General features: G+C 37.7%; 1 protein-coding gene across 2 annotated transcripts in view; it reads left to right on the top strand.

The window, feature by feature from the left end:
* Positions 1 to 2913: 2913 nt before the first annotated feature.
* LOC127429347 (gamma-aminobutyric acid receptor subunit beta-4-like) overlaps positions 2914 to 17695 on the top strand; it is a 103895-nt gene continuing 89113 nt past the window's right edge. For both annotated transcript variants that reach the window (XM_051678330.1, XM_051678329.1), the window contains exons 1-2: positions 2914 to 3030; positions 5364 to 5458. In XM_051678330.1, coding sequence (XP_051534290.1) covers positions 2951 to 3030; positions 5364 to 5458 — 175 coding nt within the window. In that variant the 5' untranslated portion in view covers positions 2914 to 2950. The remainder of the gene's footprint in view (positions 3031 to 5363; positions 5459 to 17695) is intronic.

The following is a 17695-nucleotide window of genomic DNA, read 5'->3' as shown; positions in this document are numbered from 1 at the left end:
ACATTGCTGTGCTACTGTCCATGGGCCCGAATTTCCCCTTCTGCACTATGTTGCTGTGTTGCTGTCCTTGGTCCTTAATTTCCCCTTCTGCTTTATGCTGATGTGGTGCTGTCCACGGTCCTGCATTTTACCTTCTGCATTAGGTTGCAATACTGCTCTCCATGGTCCTGAATTCACCCCTCCAATTTGGGTTGATGTACAGCTGTCCTTGGTCCTGAACTCACTCTCTGCTTTATTTGTTGCTGTCCATGGTCCTGAACATGTAATCCATTATTTCAAAGGAGGACACATTTTGAATGTCCATATTAACAGTTTTGGGAAAGTTACTCAAAAATCTATCCACTACAAATTAATTCTGTTCGACCTACTCGAGAGAGATAATTACATCTCTAAAATCAGGTTACTTTACTGATTACTTCATGAAAAGAGTAGATATATTACTAAATACTTCACTTTTTAGACAGAATGTCCAAGCATCTGTTTTCCATAAAACAAATGTGTAATTTATATCTCCAAAATTAATTTATAAGTTCCAAAAACCACATAGATATACGTATAAAAAAACAGTCAATATGACTTGTGCGCTACATTCAAAATCAAAGTAATACTTTTGAATTTGTATGAGGAACGGACCGAAGTCATTATTCACTGATAACAGGGGAATTTGGAGTCACATTTTAAATGCATTGCATCGAGATCGGTCACGTGATGTGCTAGGTCCAATGCCATGATGTGTCCAAAAGTGCCCTTTTTTAACTGAACAGAAGCATGAATGAGACTTTTGTGCTCTGGTGAATGGGAAGATTATCAGACAATCGCCTTAAATTTCAGCCTATTCCTCAAACAAAGCTATTGTATGGCGCACAAGTCATATGGACTACTTTTATTATTTTTGTTGTATAAATCACAATCCACTTTTGTTTTATGTAAAAGAGGAGCTCAGACATTCTGTCTAACATCTCCTTTAGTGTTTTACATATGAAAGACAATAATAATACTTGTTTGGAACAACATGGCGGCAATGTTTCATGCAATGTTTACACTGCCTTGACCACTGACAAACACACATCCAAATCCACTCAACATTACACCCAGTAAACATATGATGTAAAGTCAGGGGGGTGTTACCCTTATGACTTCATTAAACTAATCTTGTAAAGCACAACTGAACTACTGATAGCCGTCTATCCCTGTCCTTCATTTCAACGTCCCCAACATTTCAGTGGTGGCGATTAGGGAGCATGTCACCCCGTTAAAGCAGTCGACTTGTGCCGAGGATGCCCATATCACAGTTGGCCCTCCTGTCCAGGAGATGCAACAGAGGCGCCCTCAGCTCCTTTAAATGTGCCATCCAAACACCACTGCTCTGCATCACTGCTCAGGGTTGCCTAGCAACTAGACAGCACATAGATCTCTGTATCTTCAGTACCGAAATAAATGGGGGAAAATTCCCACATCTTATCTGTTTGTGCATTGCACCTCTAGTCTATGATTTGGGCTAAAATTAACACTAGGACTTGGATATGTTTTAATCTGATGTTGTAACGTGCAGGTTGGCATGTGCGAGGAACAGCACTGAATCCTAATGATTCTTCCTCCATAATTATTTGCATTCATTTGAGATTGTGCGCTCGAGTTTGTGAGCGTACTCCGCGTACTTCTGAGCTGAAGAATGTGGCAAAGCATTTTAATAGGTTGCAGCGCGCACGCCGACAAGTACAGACATCATTCCTCCGCGAGACAAGAGCGTGGACAGACTGCCTTTCCTCTTTAGTTCGCTTTCGCTTTTATTTTTCAACAAACACCGGCGCTGTATTCAGCACATTAAACGAAGGACCATGTCCTTTTCTCTTCTTTTCAAAACCGTGCGTGTAGGTCGGAGATTTATGTTGCGCTCTTGATTATTTTCGCGGTTCCTGGAGGTTTTTTTTTTTTTTTTTTTTTTTTTTTTTTTTTGCGATTGAAATGTGTGCGTGCGTGCGTGCGTGCGTCTCATCATTTGTGCGTTTGTGTTCCTCTCTTGAACAAGAGAAAGAACATGCTCGGGGTTTCAACTGAGAGATAAGGGGGCTTTTCCAGTTTAGGGTAGAGAAATCTTGGACATTTCCAACCATTTTCTGTGAGACATACCATTTTTGGACTGGTAACCTATATTTTGCTTTGCGCTTTTCTTCTTCTTGTTCTTCTTCTTCATACATGGCTATACTATAGACTTCAAGCTCTGACGTGTGCATCGGATATTCTCTTCTGCATTTTCTTTAAATGTGCATTTTTCCTCCCCGTGACTTTGAGAGAAAATCTCGAGCATCAGCAGTAGGGGATGCAGATTTCATTTTGCCTTCTTTCACCTCTACGCACCCCCAACCTTTACAGCTGAGGGGGGGAAATAAATAAAAATATCATATACTGTGGAGCACCCCCCCTCCTCTTTGAAGGAACACCACTGGAGCCATGGCTGGTCCACTGCTTTGGACCTGGAAACAGCGACAACAGGTGTAAAAGAAGATAGATTTTCTTCCATATTTATTTTCCTTTTACCCTTTTCTTTTCTTTTTCTTTTCTTTTTTGTTTTCCTCCATGGTTTGCCTCAAGACCACGAAGATCCAGCACTTTTCCAGAAGTCCTGTCGAAGCTGAGAGAGATGTCTGATCTTCTGGTGTTGATCGAGGGGGTCTCTGACCTGCACGGATTTCCATAGCTGAAGAAAAAAATTAAAATAAAAACAGCTGGGACCCATTAAAGCTTTTTTTTTAAAATCATCGCTTTTTTTCTTTGCAGGGCCATCACACGTGTGTGTTTTGGTGGTTTGATCTCAGTCATTCATTTGGCCTTTTCCCCTTCTGTTGGATTCTTTTTTGATTATTATTATTATTACTATTATCATTATCATTTTTGAATACCACATTGGAGGCGGTTGGATTACTGAAAGTGAATTAACGGATTTGTGGAGATGTTGGGTCCTCAAGAAGACAAATTATGTGGAATTGTTTCTGCTCTGGCGGCTTTGTCCTTTGTCTGCTTTGCACAAAGGTAAGAAAACGATGTTTTTTTTTTTTTTTTTTTTTTTTAAATTATGAACATTGGATGACATAAATCAGTTCGCATATTGGTCGGATCCAAAGACTCATCACGGATGAGTCACTGATAGGGATAAAGAGTCTACATAATGTTTCCTTTCCAATTCCACTTCTTCTTTCTTTTTACCTGAATAGAACTTGAGATTTGTGTGTTTGTGTGTGCGCGTGCGTGCGTGCGTTCCCACATATATGTGTGTATGAGAAACATCTTCGCGTCCATTTGTGAAGCGCATACATTATTGGTCCACAATTATACATCATCTTTCTGATCAGTCTCTCTATACTCTTGGCCTTGCGATTTGAGAGTGACATCTCAGTATTCTGGCATCAATTAAAATCAGGTCACGGCAGATCTCTGCTAGCTTTGTTTTTAATCTCATAGTCGTGTTTTCCGAGATCTCGAACTTGTATATTTTGGATGCAATAGTGTAATATCTCTAAATTTATTTGCAATTGATCAATGCTGCTCTTCTAATCCACCCCCACCCATGCCACCATGTCGTGCATCCATGGAGATCCATCATCGCTCAGCCAATAAAAATAAAAACGACTACGCCTATCAGTCAATAATGGTTATGACATGTGTTCACCTGTGATCATTGAGATGCGAGTTTGAAGCTTCTGAGGCCGACATTTAGTAATACGCACATATCTCCATCTCAATATACTCTGTGGAACACCTGTAAGATGTGTCAAATGACAAGCCTAATGATGTGTTCAGCATAGCTGATTTTACCTATATTTGACGGGATTTGACGGAATCATTGAAATCAGTGCAATCAAGCAGTGGTGGCCTTAAACCCACCGTCTTCCATTTTGACGTTTTGCTATTTTAATTTCGGTTCAGAACGCATGGCTGAGATATAGGATGCTGTTAAAAAATACCAGGTCTTTTCATGTGTATTAAGGTTTGAAGCCACATAAGCTGGCAGGTGCAAAGTAACTGTAGTCAGAAACAATAAGACTAAGGGTTTTCAACCTCTACAGATTCAGGGACCCCCCATCCAGACTGTCATCTAACCCAGGGACCCCCAAAATATATGTAGATGTTCTGGGTAACAGTAGTTTAATAACATAAACATGCATTTTATTACAATATAATATTTTAAAGATCTTTTTGAATGTGCAAGTACCACACACACACACACACACACACACACACACACACATATATATATATATATATATATATATGTGTGTGTGTGTGTGTGTGTGTGTGTGTGTGTGTGTGTGTGTGCGCGCACTATTTTCATTCATAAAGAGATTCTTATGCTTTATATATTTATTCACTGACTTTCACAGAACTTTCACAGAAGCCCAGTTGAAAACCCTGACTCTGGACTGATATGTTTGAACTGGATAAACCCAGCTATGTTAATTGTCAAAGTTACATGGTGAACTGGCCAACCCCTTTTGTTCAACAGCCATGACTGTTGCTGAAATTATGTTTTGAGTTTTTTTTTTTTTTATTATTATTTTTTTTTCAGTTCCAGCAAAGTGACCCATTCATGTCAGGGTCAGAAATTAATGGGGTTTCGGGTCAAAAATGTCAACGAAATTGACAAAAATGTTCCCAAAATTCAAAATGATTTTTTTCTGTTCTGTTTGCATCATCTGATTTTATTCTAGGCTTTGTTGTTTATATTACCACTCAAAGTAGGAGTTGATTTAATTTGGGTACATAGGTAATAACCTAATTCATCAGAGTATTTTTTTTTTTTTTTAAATGCAATTAATACATTTATTTTACATGAAAGGATGACATATAGTGTGTTTTTATATGGTTAGAAAAAATATGCCCCCATAAAGTGTAAAAAAAAAAGATTTCCCCTTAATAAAAAAGTTCTTTTTTGACAATGATTAATGTTCAGTATTTTATTTATTTTTTGCAAAGAAGTGTTGTCATTTTTTAAATGTTACCTTAAATTCTAACTTTAAGGACCAGCGAAAATAGTGTTTTCAGTAGCATTTTATACTCTAGAGAAAATAACAATTCAGTCCCATTTATGTGAATGATTATGTGCTTGGTATATTGATATAAAGATAAGCATTTTTTCATTGGCAACTGAGCCAAGCGTGCAAAAAAAACAAAAAAACAAAAAAAAAAAACAAACATGCAAAACGCCTGGCTTTGAATAAATTCTAAACGCATCACAAAAGAATGTTTAATGAGCAATCACATATGACTCAACAGAATCAACTGAATTAGCAAAGCAGCTGCATGTTGTATTTTTGTTTTACCTGAATTTTTTAAACAAAGATTGCTCTGAATTCTTTCTCCTGCAGCACCTCCATCGGAAGTACCGGAATATCTGTGGCCAAGACAACAGTGGACAAATTGCTGAAGGGGTATGACATCCGTCTCCGGCCAGACTTTGGAGGTACACCTGATCCTTTCTTAGAAATTCAGTTATGTTATATTCTCACCTATCAGTATCAAATAAGTTGTTTTATTGCATTGGGTGATCCAGGGTGATAGTCATGCAGTATTTTCCCCACTGCACAGCTGATCATAAATCATCAGTTTAGGAATGTTGTGGAATCTCAGATACAAATATGCAGCGTACGTGCTTTATTGTTTGTTTGTTATGCAGACAGAATTCTGAACATTGGTGCTTGTTAAATATTGTGAAAGACTTGTGATGCATGGTTTAATTTCAAGAGTTGGGTTTATCAAGTGAGTGTGTTTGAAGGCAGACATTTTCAAAATCTGTTGAAATAGCTCGTGGTGTGATAGGATCTAACTCAAGGTTGGGCTGTATTGAGAGCAAACAAAGGACTCTTTCTGATGGAAATGCTTTGCTGTGTGCTTTTGCAATGTGTTTTTCCACGGACCCCTCCTTTCCTATAAAAAAAGTTGTGTGGGTACATGTTTCACAAAGGCTGAGCACACAGTTTTACATTGCAGCTCATGGTCCATATTTATGCACACGCTCACAATGCTGAAGGACAACAAGATGCTTTGCAAACCACAAAGTCGAGGAAAATGTTGCTTCAACACCTCCGCAGAATCCACAGGTTGCAGTCGGCTTGTCCAGCTATTCATCACAAGCCTTCTGTTTGTCCCCTGATATTGCAAAGAGACTATAAATTTGCTACAGAGTGTGCTTTTCAATTCAGCAAATAAGCCTGTATTTTAGCAAAGCAGCAAATCTATTGAGAAGTGCTTAAGACAGCACCAGTTAATATCTGAACAAGCATATCTATCTATCTATCTATCTATCTATCTATCTATCTATCTATCCAACCCTTAACCCATCTATTATTCATGTCCATTTTACGGTGTGCCACTATTCAAATTTCATATATGTATTATTCATGAATATAGTAAATATTTGTTCTGTTCAGCCAACGTGTTCTTATGATTTGGTCAAATGGCAGGACCATTTACATTTCACACATTATTGTACATTATTCTTGGTATTTAAAGTATTGTGAGTTAAATATAAAATTCCATCATGAATTATTTGCTTTGCTGTATTTCAAGGGACATTGACCCATTTGCGATAATTAACCAGTGATCTTAACAGTATTCATACGTAAAGTGCAGTTAAAAAAGACTGAAACGAACAATTTTAACATTGGCAGCATCTGAAATGCAAACTCTTTAATGTAGGAAGTACAAACTGTCATGTCATGTCCTCATGTATTGGGGCTGTACAGTACAGTGGTCAACTTTAGTTGTTTTTATTGTGTTTTATAAATAAAATTGATTGAAAATTGATTGAAAATGTTAACAAATCCTTCAGCAAATCAGTAAATTCCATGGCACTGACCATATTTCACTTGAATTTCATGCTTGTTGACGTTTGATGATAATCAAATTCAGTCATACACTCTAAAAAACTATATCTGCCTGATCGAACCCTCAAAATTAGTTTTGTTTGTGTAACCGAATGTAATCAGGTTGATTCAGACATGTTTAATAATATTTTTTAACGTTGCATAAAACCCGTTAAAGGAATATTCCACGTTCAATACAAGGCATAATGTTGATTACCATATATATATATATATATATATATATATATATATATATATATATATATATATATATATATATATATATATATGTATACATATATATATCTAAAGATATGAATTGTAATTTTGCAATATATGTAGGAAATCTTGAGCACTCACATTAAATAAAGACTCCAGTCATATCAGTAACATTATAAAAGCTGTTTTATTCTACATGGAGAGGGTCCGCACATGGGGGCTGCCATGTTAGGATCACATGACCAGCTGAATACTACTCTTAATCTCAGTAACCTTCCAGTTATTTGACACTTTCACTCATTGATTAAAGTAATCATGGCTGACTGTGAATACTACATTTCTACAATGGCATCTGAAACTGAAAACTATTGATTTCAAATGATGCTATAAGTCCAAGATGACACTAACAAAAAAGTTGCTGAGTGCACTTTTAAAGAGGAGCAAGTCAAAATTATTGTTTGCCAATCAACATTATGCATAATTGACCTTCATTTATATTGAACCTGAAATTCCTTTAATTTAGATGTTAGCACATGAAGCACATTTTTTAGATTAACATTTGTTTCAGCGTAGAAAGAGTACAGATTACTTGACTTTTATTAGTTTCATCTGGATTTAATTTATAAATACATTTCCCATTAAAAAAATCTTTCTCTGACAAAGTGTCTCCACTATTTAATGATCAATGAGAGTTCCGCTATGGGACTGAGGTTCAGGAATTTATGCTACCACCAGTCTGTAGAGTTCTCTTCTTTCACCATTTGTACAAAAGACATATAGACGCAACATTTCTTTCTTTTCTATTTACTGCACTGGCCTGTCACTCAGACAGCAGTGAAGGCCCCTCCACAGAGCACTGATGTGAGGTCAGTTGTCCTACAGCGCTGCACGCTTTTAGCTGGAGCAGCATCCGCTCTGATGCAGGCCAGGGAACTGTAGTCTATCACATCCTGATAATTCCATCATCAGTCAGAGCCCAACTCTCATGACACAACTGCTGACCAACTTCAGCTTCAGGAGCACCGTGCATTTTAATTGGACCCAGACCGCAGCTCAGCCAGCAAGCCAGGGAGGGAGGGCAGAGAGAAGGAGAGAAAGAAAGATGCCAGTCAAGCGGTCGGGAAACCAGGCCGCCCTGACAGTGCTCCATTTCTTTGGCCAGCTGGAGGGACAGCCTCTGGGTTTGGTTGTGTTATTTTTGCGTGCATGCATGTGTGTGTGCATGCTTACATCACACCACACATGAAGGCAAAGCCTGCTTGCACATCATGCAGATACGGGTCAGGAGCTTCAGTTGATGTTCACATCAACCATCAGAATGGGGAAAAAATTTGATCTTAGTGATTTTGACCATGGCATGATTGTTGGTGCCAGACAGGCTGGTCTGAGTATTTCTGTAACTGCTGATCTCCTGGAATTTTCACACACAACAGTCTCTAGAGTTTACTCAGAATGATGCCAAAAACAAAAAACATCCAGTGAGCAGCAGTTCTGTGGATGGAAACACCTTGTTGATGAGAGAGGTCAACGGAGAATGGCCAGACTGGTTCGAGCTGACAGAAAGGCTACAATAACTCAGATAACCACTCTGTATAATTGAAGTGAGCAGAATAGCATCTCAGAATGCACAACATGTCGAACCTATATTTTATGTGATAGTGGCATCAGTATCAATAATCAATGATAGTGGCAATTACATTACATTGTTCATTACACGTTCTGCGGCACTAAAAGTGAGATAAATGTTCTCCCAAACAGATCATTTTTTTAAGATTTATGCTTTATTGAGTTTTTAATCAACAAAACCTACCTCCCCACCCTAAACCTTAAACCTAAACAAAAGTGCCATATAAGCAAATGTGAGATGAAAAATGCAATAGCTGAAGCAACCATGTAATTTTGTGGTGCTTCTATGACACTTTCGGCTCACGTGTTGACTCGTATGCTCTTCAGGACTCCTTTGCATCACAAATGCAACGCTCTATAAGTTGAGATACAGCACAATTTGATCACACTTGAACAAGCTTGTAAATGTAGTTGGTTATGTAATGCAAATGTTAAAATATGTCGCCTTACAAGTCATGTTCTATAGCAGGGGCCGGCAACCTATGGCACGCGGAGGGGTAATCACTTGCACGCCAGCAACAGCAAGAGAGGAGTAGACTATTTTATTTATATAAATTCCGCACCTGCATTCCAATCTACATCTTGATGTAATCCTTCCTCGTGATCACGCAGCGTGTTTTCATGAGCTGAATGGGAGGCTAAACAAAAAGTTAAAATGTGACGAGAATGCAGTATACCCAACAGACTCGTGCAGCGTGTGCAAGCCATTCACGCATCACGAGGCAGCAGTGCTTCACTTTCGGTTAATCGCACGAGTAAACACACCCGCTTTGCTTCGGTCAGGCTGCCCAGATGACAGCTTACATTCCGTTTTTCATTTGTTTCTTTTTGCTTTCAGAACAACACGTGATGTAATTAAGAAAACACCACTATTCACCGAAAAGGGCTAAATAGTTGATCGGCTTGTGATGCGCGAATGGCTTGCATCAAGGATTACGTCAAGATGTAGATAGGAATGCAGGTGCGAAAAACTTCGTATAAATAAACTAGCCTGCTCCTCTCTCGCTGTTGCTTGCATGCTAGTGATTACCCCTCTGAGTGATTTTGAAAATTGTATGAGAAATACAAGAAATATTTAAGATTCCACACAAATTTGTGATCAGTAATCAAATAAGCAAATTTGTGACATTAACTTTGTTAACTCATTTTGTTCAAAAGGACAGGTTTTCTTTCGTTAAAGCACTTTCACAAGATGCTCTGTGAAAATGCACATGCAAGATCATGATTGTATCATAATCATCAGGTTTTGCACAAATTTTTCACTCAAACTGTTATGCTGGCAACATTATTTGTAATGAAAAATAAACGACTAAATTAGAAAAATGCAAAATAGAAACATTTTCACAAGAGGACTCATACTTCGGAAAATCGCATACAATTGCTGACCCTTGCTCTATAGTAAAAGAGATGGGTAAAGAGCATTGTGAGAGAAACGGCAGAAAGCTCACTGTGTTTATGAACAGATAATCTGTCGTTATACTCGTGTTTTGTGTGAAATAGAATAAAAGTCTTTGTTTTTTTAGTAGGGATGTCCCGATACCGATACTGGTAATGGGTCCGATACCGCGCTGATGTACTGGTACTCATAAAAATGCTCAGATATCAAAAACCGATATCATCTGACGTACGAATATCATTACGTAAACATTAAGCGCACAAATTAAAATCACGTTATGTTCTAGTGAAGTTTGGGGGGGGGTGTACTTGCTTGCCCCCATCCCCCTGGAATCTACGCCTCTGGTTCTGCTAGTTTTCTTGCTTATGTATGCCTTAAACTAAACTATGAATATCTTAAAAAAAAAAAAAAAATCAGACGGTTAATGAAAGGACTGCAGGTGTCCCATATGCATACCGTCTGAGACTAACCTGTGTATGACAATGCCAGTTATAAAAAGCACATTCTTTTGATTCTAGCCTCTGTTACACAGAAACTTTGCTAAACGGCTTGTTTTGAGAGGCTTTCAACCCCACATTATTCATTGTTTCAGCAGAAGCAGATGATGAGTTATTTTATTCAGCCTTGCTTTACAACTGACTCTGTTGCCTTTCGTGTTTGCGTTATAGTTTATTGGCTTTGGTTCCATCTTTTGACAAATAGCCCATGGATGTATGTTCTGAGAAGAAAAATATGAAAAAAATATGATGCTGGTGGCACGTATGATTATCCATTGTTTTGTAATCATCATTGTTGTGTTTGTAGCCTGATCTCATGAAAAAGATGTGACAGTGGCGACATTTGTGCAAAATATTACATGGTTCATTTCAGGTATCGCAACAGTTCCGAGGTGAAATGTCCACTGTGTGGCCCTAAAAGTGAGTTAAATGTTCTCCCAGAATATAGTGTTTTAAATAAACAAAACCTACCTCCCTACCCTAAACCTCAAACCTAAACCTAACCAATAGTGTCATAAAAGCACAAAAAATAAAGCAAAAAAAGAAAAACACAATTGCTGAAGGAACCACGTCATTTTGGGGTGTCTCTATGACACTTTCAGTTCACATGTCGACTTGCATGCTCTTCATTAAAAGTGTTTTGATGTCATAGTAGTGATAGCATTGTATATGGAACAGGACTAAAAGTAAGTGATTATGAATTTTTAATCTGCCGTTTTACCCATGATTTGTGTGAAAGTGAATAAAAGTCATTGTTATTGTAGCGCCTCAAGTGTTTATTTTTACCAGGAAATTGCCGAGATACGCACAAACAGCCAAGTAAAAATAATTTTGCAAAAATATAGGTATAGTAACGTGATTAATATTAGTGTTCATATTTCAAAGACTTCATTTGGAACCTGTACAACTTAAAAGGTTTGACTGTCACCACAGTAGTGAGCTGGCTTGCTGTCCACTGCCTACATTGGTAGCTACCTTCAAATGCAGCATCCTGGCCAAAATGAAACCTCTCGGAAGTGAACAATTTGACACACTCTTCATAGGCAGCAACTGCGCATGCCAAAAAAATAGCCCTCCGTATGTGAAGCACACAACTGATTTCAATAAAGTTGTATGTTAGCATGTTGCTAAGCTAATGATGTGATACTATAATGAGCTTTAAAATGCAGAGCACACACAATATTGGGTAAAATAGTTGCAATAAAGGCATTATTAGTAGTGCTGTCAGTCGACATTTTTTAATTGCTGTTAATCGCATAATTTTCATAGTTAATCACGATTAATCGCAGATTTTAAAAGTGCTGAAATTTGACTCCAAATATTTTATTTTTTTCCTGTCAAAATGCATTTATTCCACCTTAGCAAAGAAACAAAACTATATGTAACAATATAATGCTTTATTATCATTTTCCAAACAAAGCCATCCACAGTATACAGATAGAAATGCACTAAAATATCACCAATTCAAGTTGCATTAAACGTTTCCCAAAGTCTAAGTGAAACGTTTGACTAATTGAAAGAACTAGTCCCCACATAGGTTACATATTCATTGCAATGGGCATTAAATCTCTTAAACTCTCATCCTCCACAATATTAATCTGCCGGCAGACTGTAGCTATCCGCTTTCCTACAGCAATAGTGAAGCTGCATTCATGATTCACAGGGCATTAGTGCCAGAGTCAAGCGGCACTTTGAACTCCTCATGAAAAGCGTTTGCAGACAAAAATGCTGGTTAATGCTGTATTAACTGTAAATGCGTTAATTACAATTAAGAAAAATGTACTCGTTAAACGTTTTTAATTAATCGTATGCATTAATGCATTAATTTTGACAGCTCTAATTATTAGTGGTGCTTGCTTCAGCAAGGCTCCACTATCACTATTGCTCTGAGCTTCGGTTAGGGATTTGCCAAAATCCCTAACCCAATTCTTCCTCTTCCATACAAATTTCGGCACCTAACTCGTCCCGCACCATTTGTCGTACACCCATGAATAAGGTATAAAATCGTAAAACCTGCTTAATGAGGAGAGTTGTGTTAAATCCCATAGACTTAACATTGCAAAGTGATCACAGTATTCACATCTCCAGTAATGAATGTCATAAAGACTTTTGAGTGGGCTTATTTGACTCTTTGCAATATTTGAAATTGCAATTAAGCAGCCTTTAGTAACCCTCTGAAAACAGCCTAGCCACGCCCTAGCAACCTTAAAGTAACATGACCCTGACATATTTTGGCACCAGAACATCGTAGAGACATTGGGTGGGCTCTTTTAGCTTGGGGCAGTGTACTAAAGCCCTTGGTGGGACATTGTGGTGACAGGTTTTGCAACAGCAGGCACTACTCACATTTTCTTCAGAATCTAGTTATTATTATAATGCTTTCAACATAGGCAGTTCATTGTGTTTTGGAACAGAATCTTGTTTGGTATTTTTATTTATTTTTTTTCATTTTAGATGACCTGTGCAGGCTATAAATGGATCGAAACATGATTTGTCTTAAACTACATACAGTACACTTTGCTATGGAATATAAAGTAAGCATTTTAAACCTCACTTAGTTGCATCAGCCCTTGACATAGTAGCTCACTAAGTACAAGTGTGCTCATTGTATCCTGAATCCAAAGCATTTAACTATTGAGAACACTTAGCCTAGCTAATAAGGCACGTTGAAAATAGCCGGCACCCTTATTTAAGTTGCGGACATGAGTAATGATAATTGAGAGGGCTATATTAAACTACATCAAGCTGAAAATGAAGCCACTTATATAACTTGCAAAATAGTGCCAATATCCCTATGGAAAAGTGACATTGGAAAATGAACATTTCGCTCCATGTAAATGAAATAGAATTCCCCATTGTCTAAAAGAGGAAGACACTGAATTAATTACAGCCTGTGCTGGCCTTATCTACAACTTCAATAATCAGGGCAGCCTCCGAAGGTCTCCAAAGACCTTGAATTTATGAGATTGCTGTATCTCATATCAAGTCATCCTATCGTACAAAAGATACCTCCATGTGCGCGGTTCCGGCTGGGTCCGGTTGTGTCCGGCCATGTCGCTGGGTCCCATTTATGTGCTGCCCATAAAAAAAACATGCTGAAAGTTTAATCAACAGAATGGAACATGAAAGCAGTTGCCTAGATACGCAACATGTCACACCCAAGGCCATAAATCAACTGTGTTTGTTTTTTCTGCTATTTTCATGTCTGTTTTTTAATAATGATAACAGTAATTAGTGGAAATAAAAATAATTTTTCATTAAAGAAAAAATTGCAAATATTCCTTGTGAGCCCTTTACAAGCAGCTAAAATATTAATAATATTAAGATGAATAATTATTAATTCCTGATTTTAGGTGATTGTAGAAGTTTAATAAACCAGATTTAGTATGTAAAATTGTGAGAGTTTTTAATCAGACTTTCTGTCACTATTGGGAGTTTACAGCACTTAGACCATGTGTTCAACACAAACACTTCAATACACCTGTGCACTTAATGACACTTAATCACACAGACATAGGTTTGATTGTACACAATTGAAAGGAATATGTCACCCCAATTTTTTTTTTTTTATTTTTTTTTTTTTTTCATTTAGTCCACCTCACTTTGTTTCAAACCTGTATGACTTTCTCTTTTCCGTGAAACACAAATAGTGAATTTCTGAAGAATATACTGGCTGCTTTTTTCCATACAATGAAAGTGAATGGAGACTGGGCAAAAAAGCACCATATTATGATACCAAATGACTTATGACTATATTCCATGTCTTCTAAAGCCATATACACTTTTTTGAGCACTTTATTAGTTACACCAGCACACCTAATTATTCATACGATTAACTAATCAGCCAATCATGTGGCAGCAGTGCAATGCATAAAATCATTTAGATATGGGACAGGAGCTTCAGTTAATGTTCACATCAACCATCAGAATGGGGAAAAAAATTTATCTCAGCGATTTTGACCGTGGCATGATTGTTGGTGCCAGACGGGCTGGTTTGAGTATTTCTGTAACTGCTGATCTCCTGGGATTTTCATGCACAACAGTCTCTAGAGTGTACTCAGAATTGTGTCAAAACATCCAGTGAGCGGCAGTTCTGTGGACGGAAATGCCTTGTTGATGAGAGAGGTCAACGGAGAATGGCCAGACTGATTCGAGCTGACAGAAAGGCTACAGTAACTCAGATAACCGCTCTGTACAATTGAAGTGAGCAGAATATTATCTCAGAATGCACAACACGTCGAACCTTGAGGCGGATGGGCTACAACAGCAGAAGACCATGTCGGGCACTTTATTAGGGACATAGTGTTCCTAATGAAGTGCTCAGTGAGTGTATCTTTGTTTAATGAAAAGATTAATATATAAGTTGTTATGCACTGTTATTCATCTTTACCTCCTCTTAAATGGACAACAAAAGGTGTACGCACTACAAAAATGGCGCCATTGATGTCAAACACCATTGGTTTGTTTGTGTCTTGCGACCAAGCGTCAAACTTGATGCAGGATGTCTAATGGTGTCATATTTGATTTGATAGCTACAGTGGAGGAAAAAATTTGAATGATGACTTCAATTTCCGTCTGTTCCTCACACAAAACTATGACTTCGTGTCTTGGAATATAGCAGATGGGTGATATGGACCACGTTTATGTTACATTTATAGTGTGTTTATTTTTTTAATCTTCTTTTCATTTTTGTGTTTGAAAGCCCCAGACCCCAATGTCCCCATTCACTTTACTTATATGGAAAAAAGCAGCCGGTATATTCTATAAAAAAATTCACCTTTTGCTTTCTTGAAAGAAAGAAAGTCATATGGATTTGGGACTACATTATTGCAGAATGTTATGTGAATTATCCCATTTAAAACAATCATTCACTCTCACAGACTCTTAACTCCCACAACATTCACTTGAGTGCTCAACATGAACAAACAGTCCACGATTCCCGACACCCCTCCAGACATACACATACCCACACACAGGGCATTCCGACAGAACCGGCTCCCGCCTATCTGTCAGCATCAGAAAATAACTTTTACTAAGATTCCAATCACAGTCTGCCTGTATGCCATGATTCAAATCTAAAGTGTATTTCTTGCTCGGTTCTGACTTGACGTGATGTGGACACTACTAATGCAAACAGCAATTCTACCAATATGAACAAACCATAAATGAATATTTCACCCAAAAATGAATTCTCACGTTGTTCCAAACCCGTTTGACTTTATTTCTTTTTCTGAACACAAAAGTATAAATTTTGAAGAAGTTTCACGCTGCTTGTTTCCCTCACACAACAAAAGCATACATTGACCAGGGGCTGTCAGACTACAATTAGTTCATATATAACTTGTGCTCTGTAGTGCAAATCTTCTGAAGCATACGATATCTCTGTGTGACAACCAGAAATTAAAAGTTTAATTCAACTTACAATTTATAAGTAAATCTTTCCCTCTGCCTCAGCTTTCAAATTTTATTTGCAGCCTAATCTCAGGAAAATTACGTGACTGTGGCAACAATTTTGCAAAACAATATTACATGGTTCATTACATGTATTATTCCAGTTCCAAGGAGAAATGTCCACTGTGGTGATTAAAGTGAGTTATGTTATCTTCCAAACAGATCTGATGAACGTTAATGGTGCTGTAAGCTATTTTAACGTTCTGAAGCTTTCATGTGACTGAGCTGTTGAATTAGCCACTCCCCCTCATACCAAAACCCTTCCCTCCAAATATTATTTTGAGACCAAAACTGAGCAAAAGAGCCGCATTGTTTGTTCCTGTGGCTGTCAAATTCAACAGTGGCACAATAGCGCCCTCAACTGTCAAACATTATGAACCATAGCCTCAACGATCCGCTTCAAATACAACGCTATGAGAATGAGCAAAATGATTGACAGGTGAAAAGCGTCATTGTCTCACATTTTTGTTTGCAGTTTACAAAGCGTACAGCTGTCACAGAGACCGGTGAGATATCTCAGCACACTTATTTCATTAATATCTTTAAGGGAGTAGGAACATTTTTGGCATACTTTTCCTTGAAAAATCGCTTACAGCACCTTTAATGTTCAAGTTTAAAAAAATAAAGTTTAAAATCAATCAAACCGAACTCCCTACCCTAAACCTTAACCCTAACCTAACCTAACCCTAAACCTAACCTAGACGTTAAATCAGTGGTGTAGTATTGTCTGAAGAGGTGGGCATACTGTGAATTTATGAATTATGCCTGCGTATGCCCTAGACTACACTACTGCATTAAATGTATCACCTAACAAGTCATACACTATTATAAAAGTGTTTTGATGTCATAAGATAACATTGTGTGAGGAACATGGTGAAAAGTAAATGTTTATAACCTCGTAATTTGTGTGAAAGTAAATAAAAGTCATAGTTGTTGTAGCGCCTCTAGTGTTCATGGTCTTATTGCAGATCTGAGACCAATATTGTTTTGACTCCCCCAGATTAATAACATATGTTTTTTTTTTTTATCTTTTTAAAACAGGCTTCTCCCAGTTCGGCACTAACTTACACCCTCAACCCATATCAGATTACTGACAAATCTTCAAATAAAAAAGGGGGGTGCAGCTCACATGAAGCCCCTGAAGGATTAGACCTGCGGTCTGAGAGGAAGACTATTGAAATAAAACTATGAACTGAAGGCCGCTAATTACATTATCTTCGAGGAGCTCACCATTTTGCCCGAGATGTAAGTGGTCCCCACAGACAGCAGGAAATGTAATAAAAAGCAGTGGCCTGTAAATTGTAGCAGTAAGTGTTTTTCCCGCGTTGGGTTATCGGCTTCTCCTTCAACTTTAGTACTGTGGGCAATGTTTTAAAAGCTTTGTTACATCAACACTGAGTAAATTAGGTTTGAATGTGAAGAAAATCCACAGAAATGGCTCAGCCATGCTGTAACTATGTAATAATAACGTTATAGAGCATTTATAAAGCATTTATAGCTGTTCGAGTTTGGAACGCTTCGTGATCCATGTGGCCCTTTTATGCAATTTCCTCTTATGCAGCCAGTTTCCCCTTAACTGAAATTTAATCATAACTGTTTCATTGAAAATTCGAAACATTGAAAAATTAGATTAGAGTAATGGCACA

This window comes from Myxocyprinus asiaticus, chromosome 38 (assembly GCF_019703515.2).
Source record: "Myxocyprinus asiaticus isolate MX2 ecotype Aquarium Trade chromosome 38, UBuf_Myxa_2, whole genome shotgun sequence".
Taxonomy (NCBI): Eukaryota; Metazoa; Chordata; class Actinopteri; order Cypriniformes; family Catostomidae; genus Myxocyprinus; species Myxocyprinus asiaticus.
Note: the sequence above shows the minus strand (reverse complement) of the source record. Positions and strands in the feature narration are given on the sequence as shown.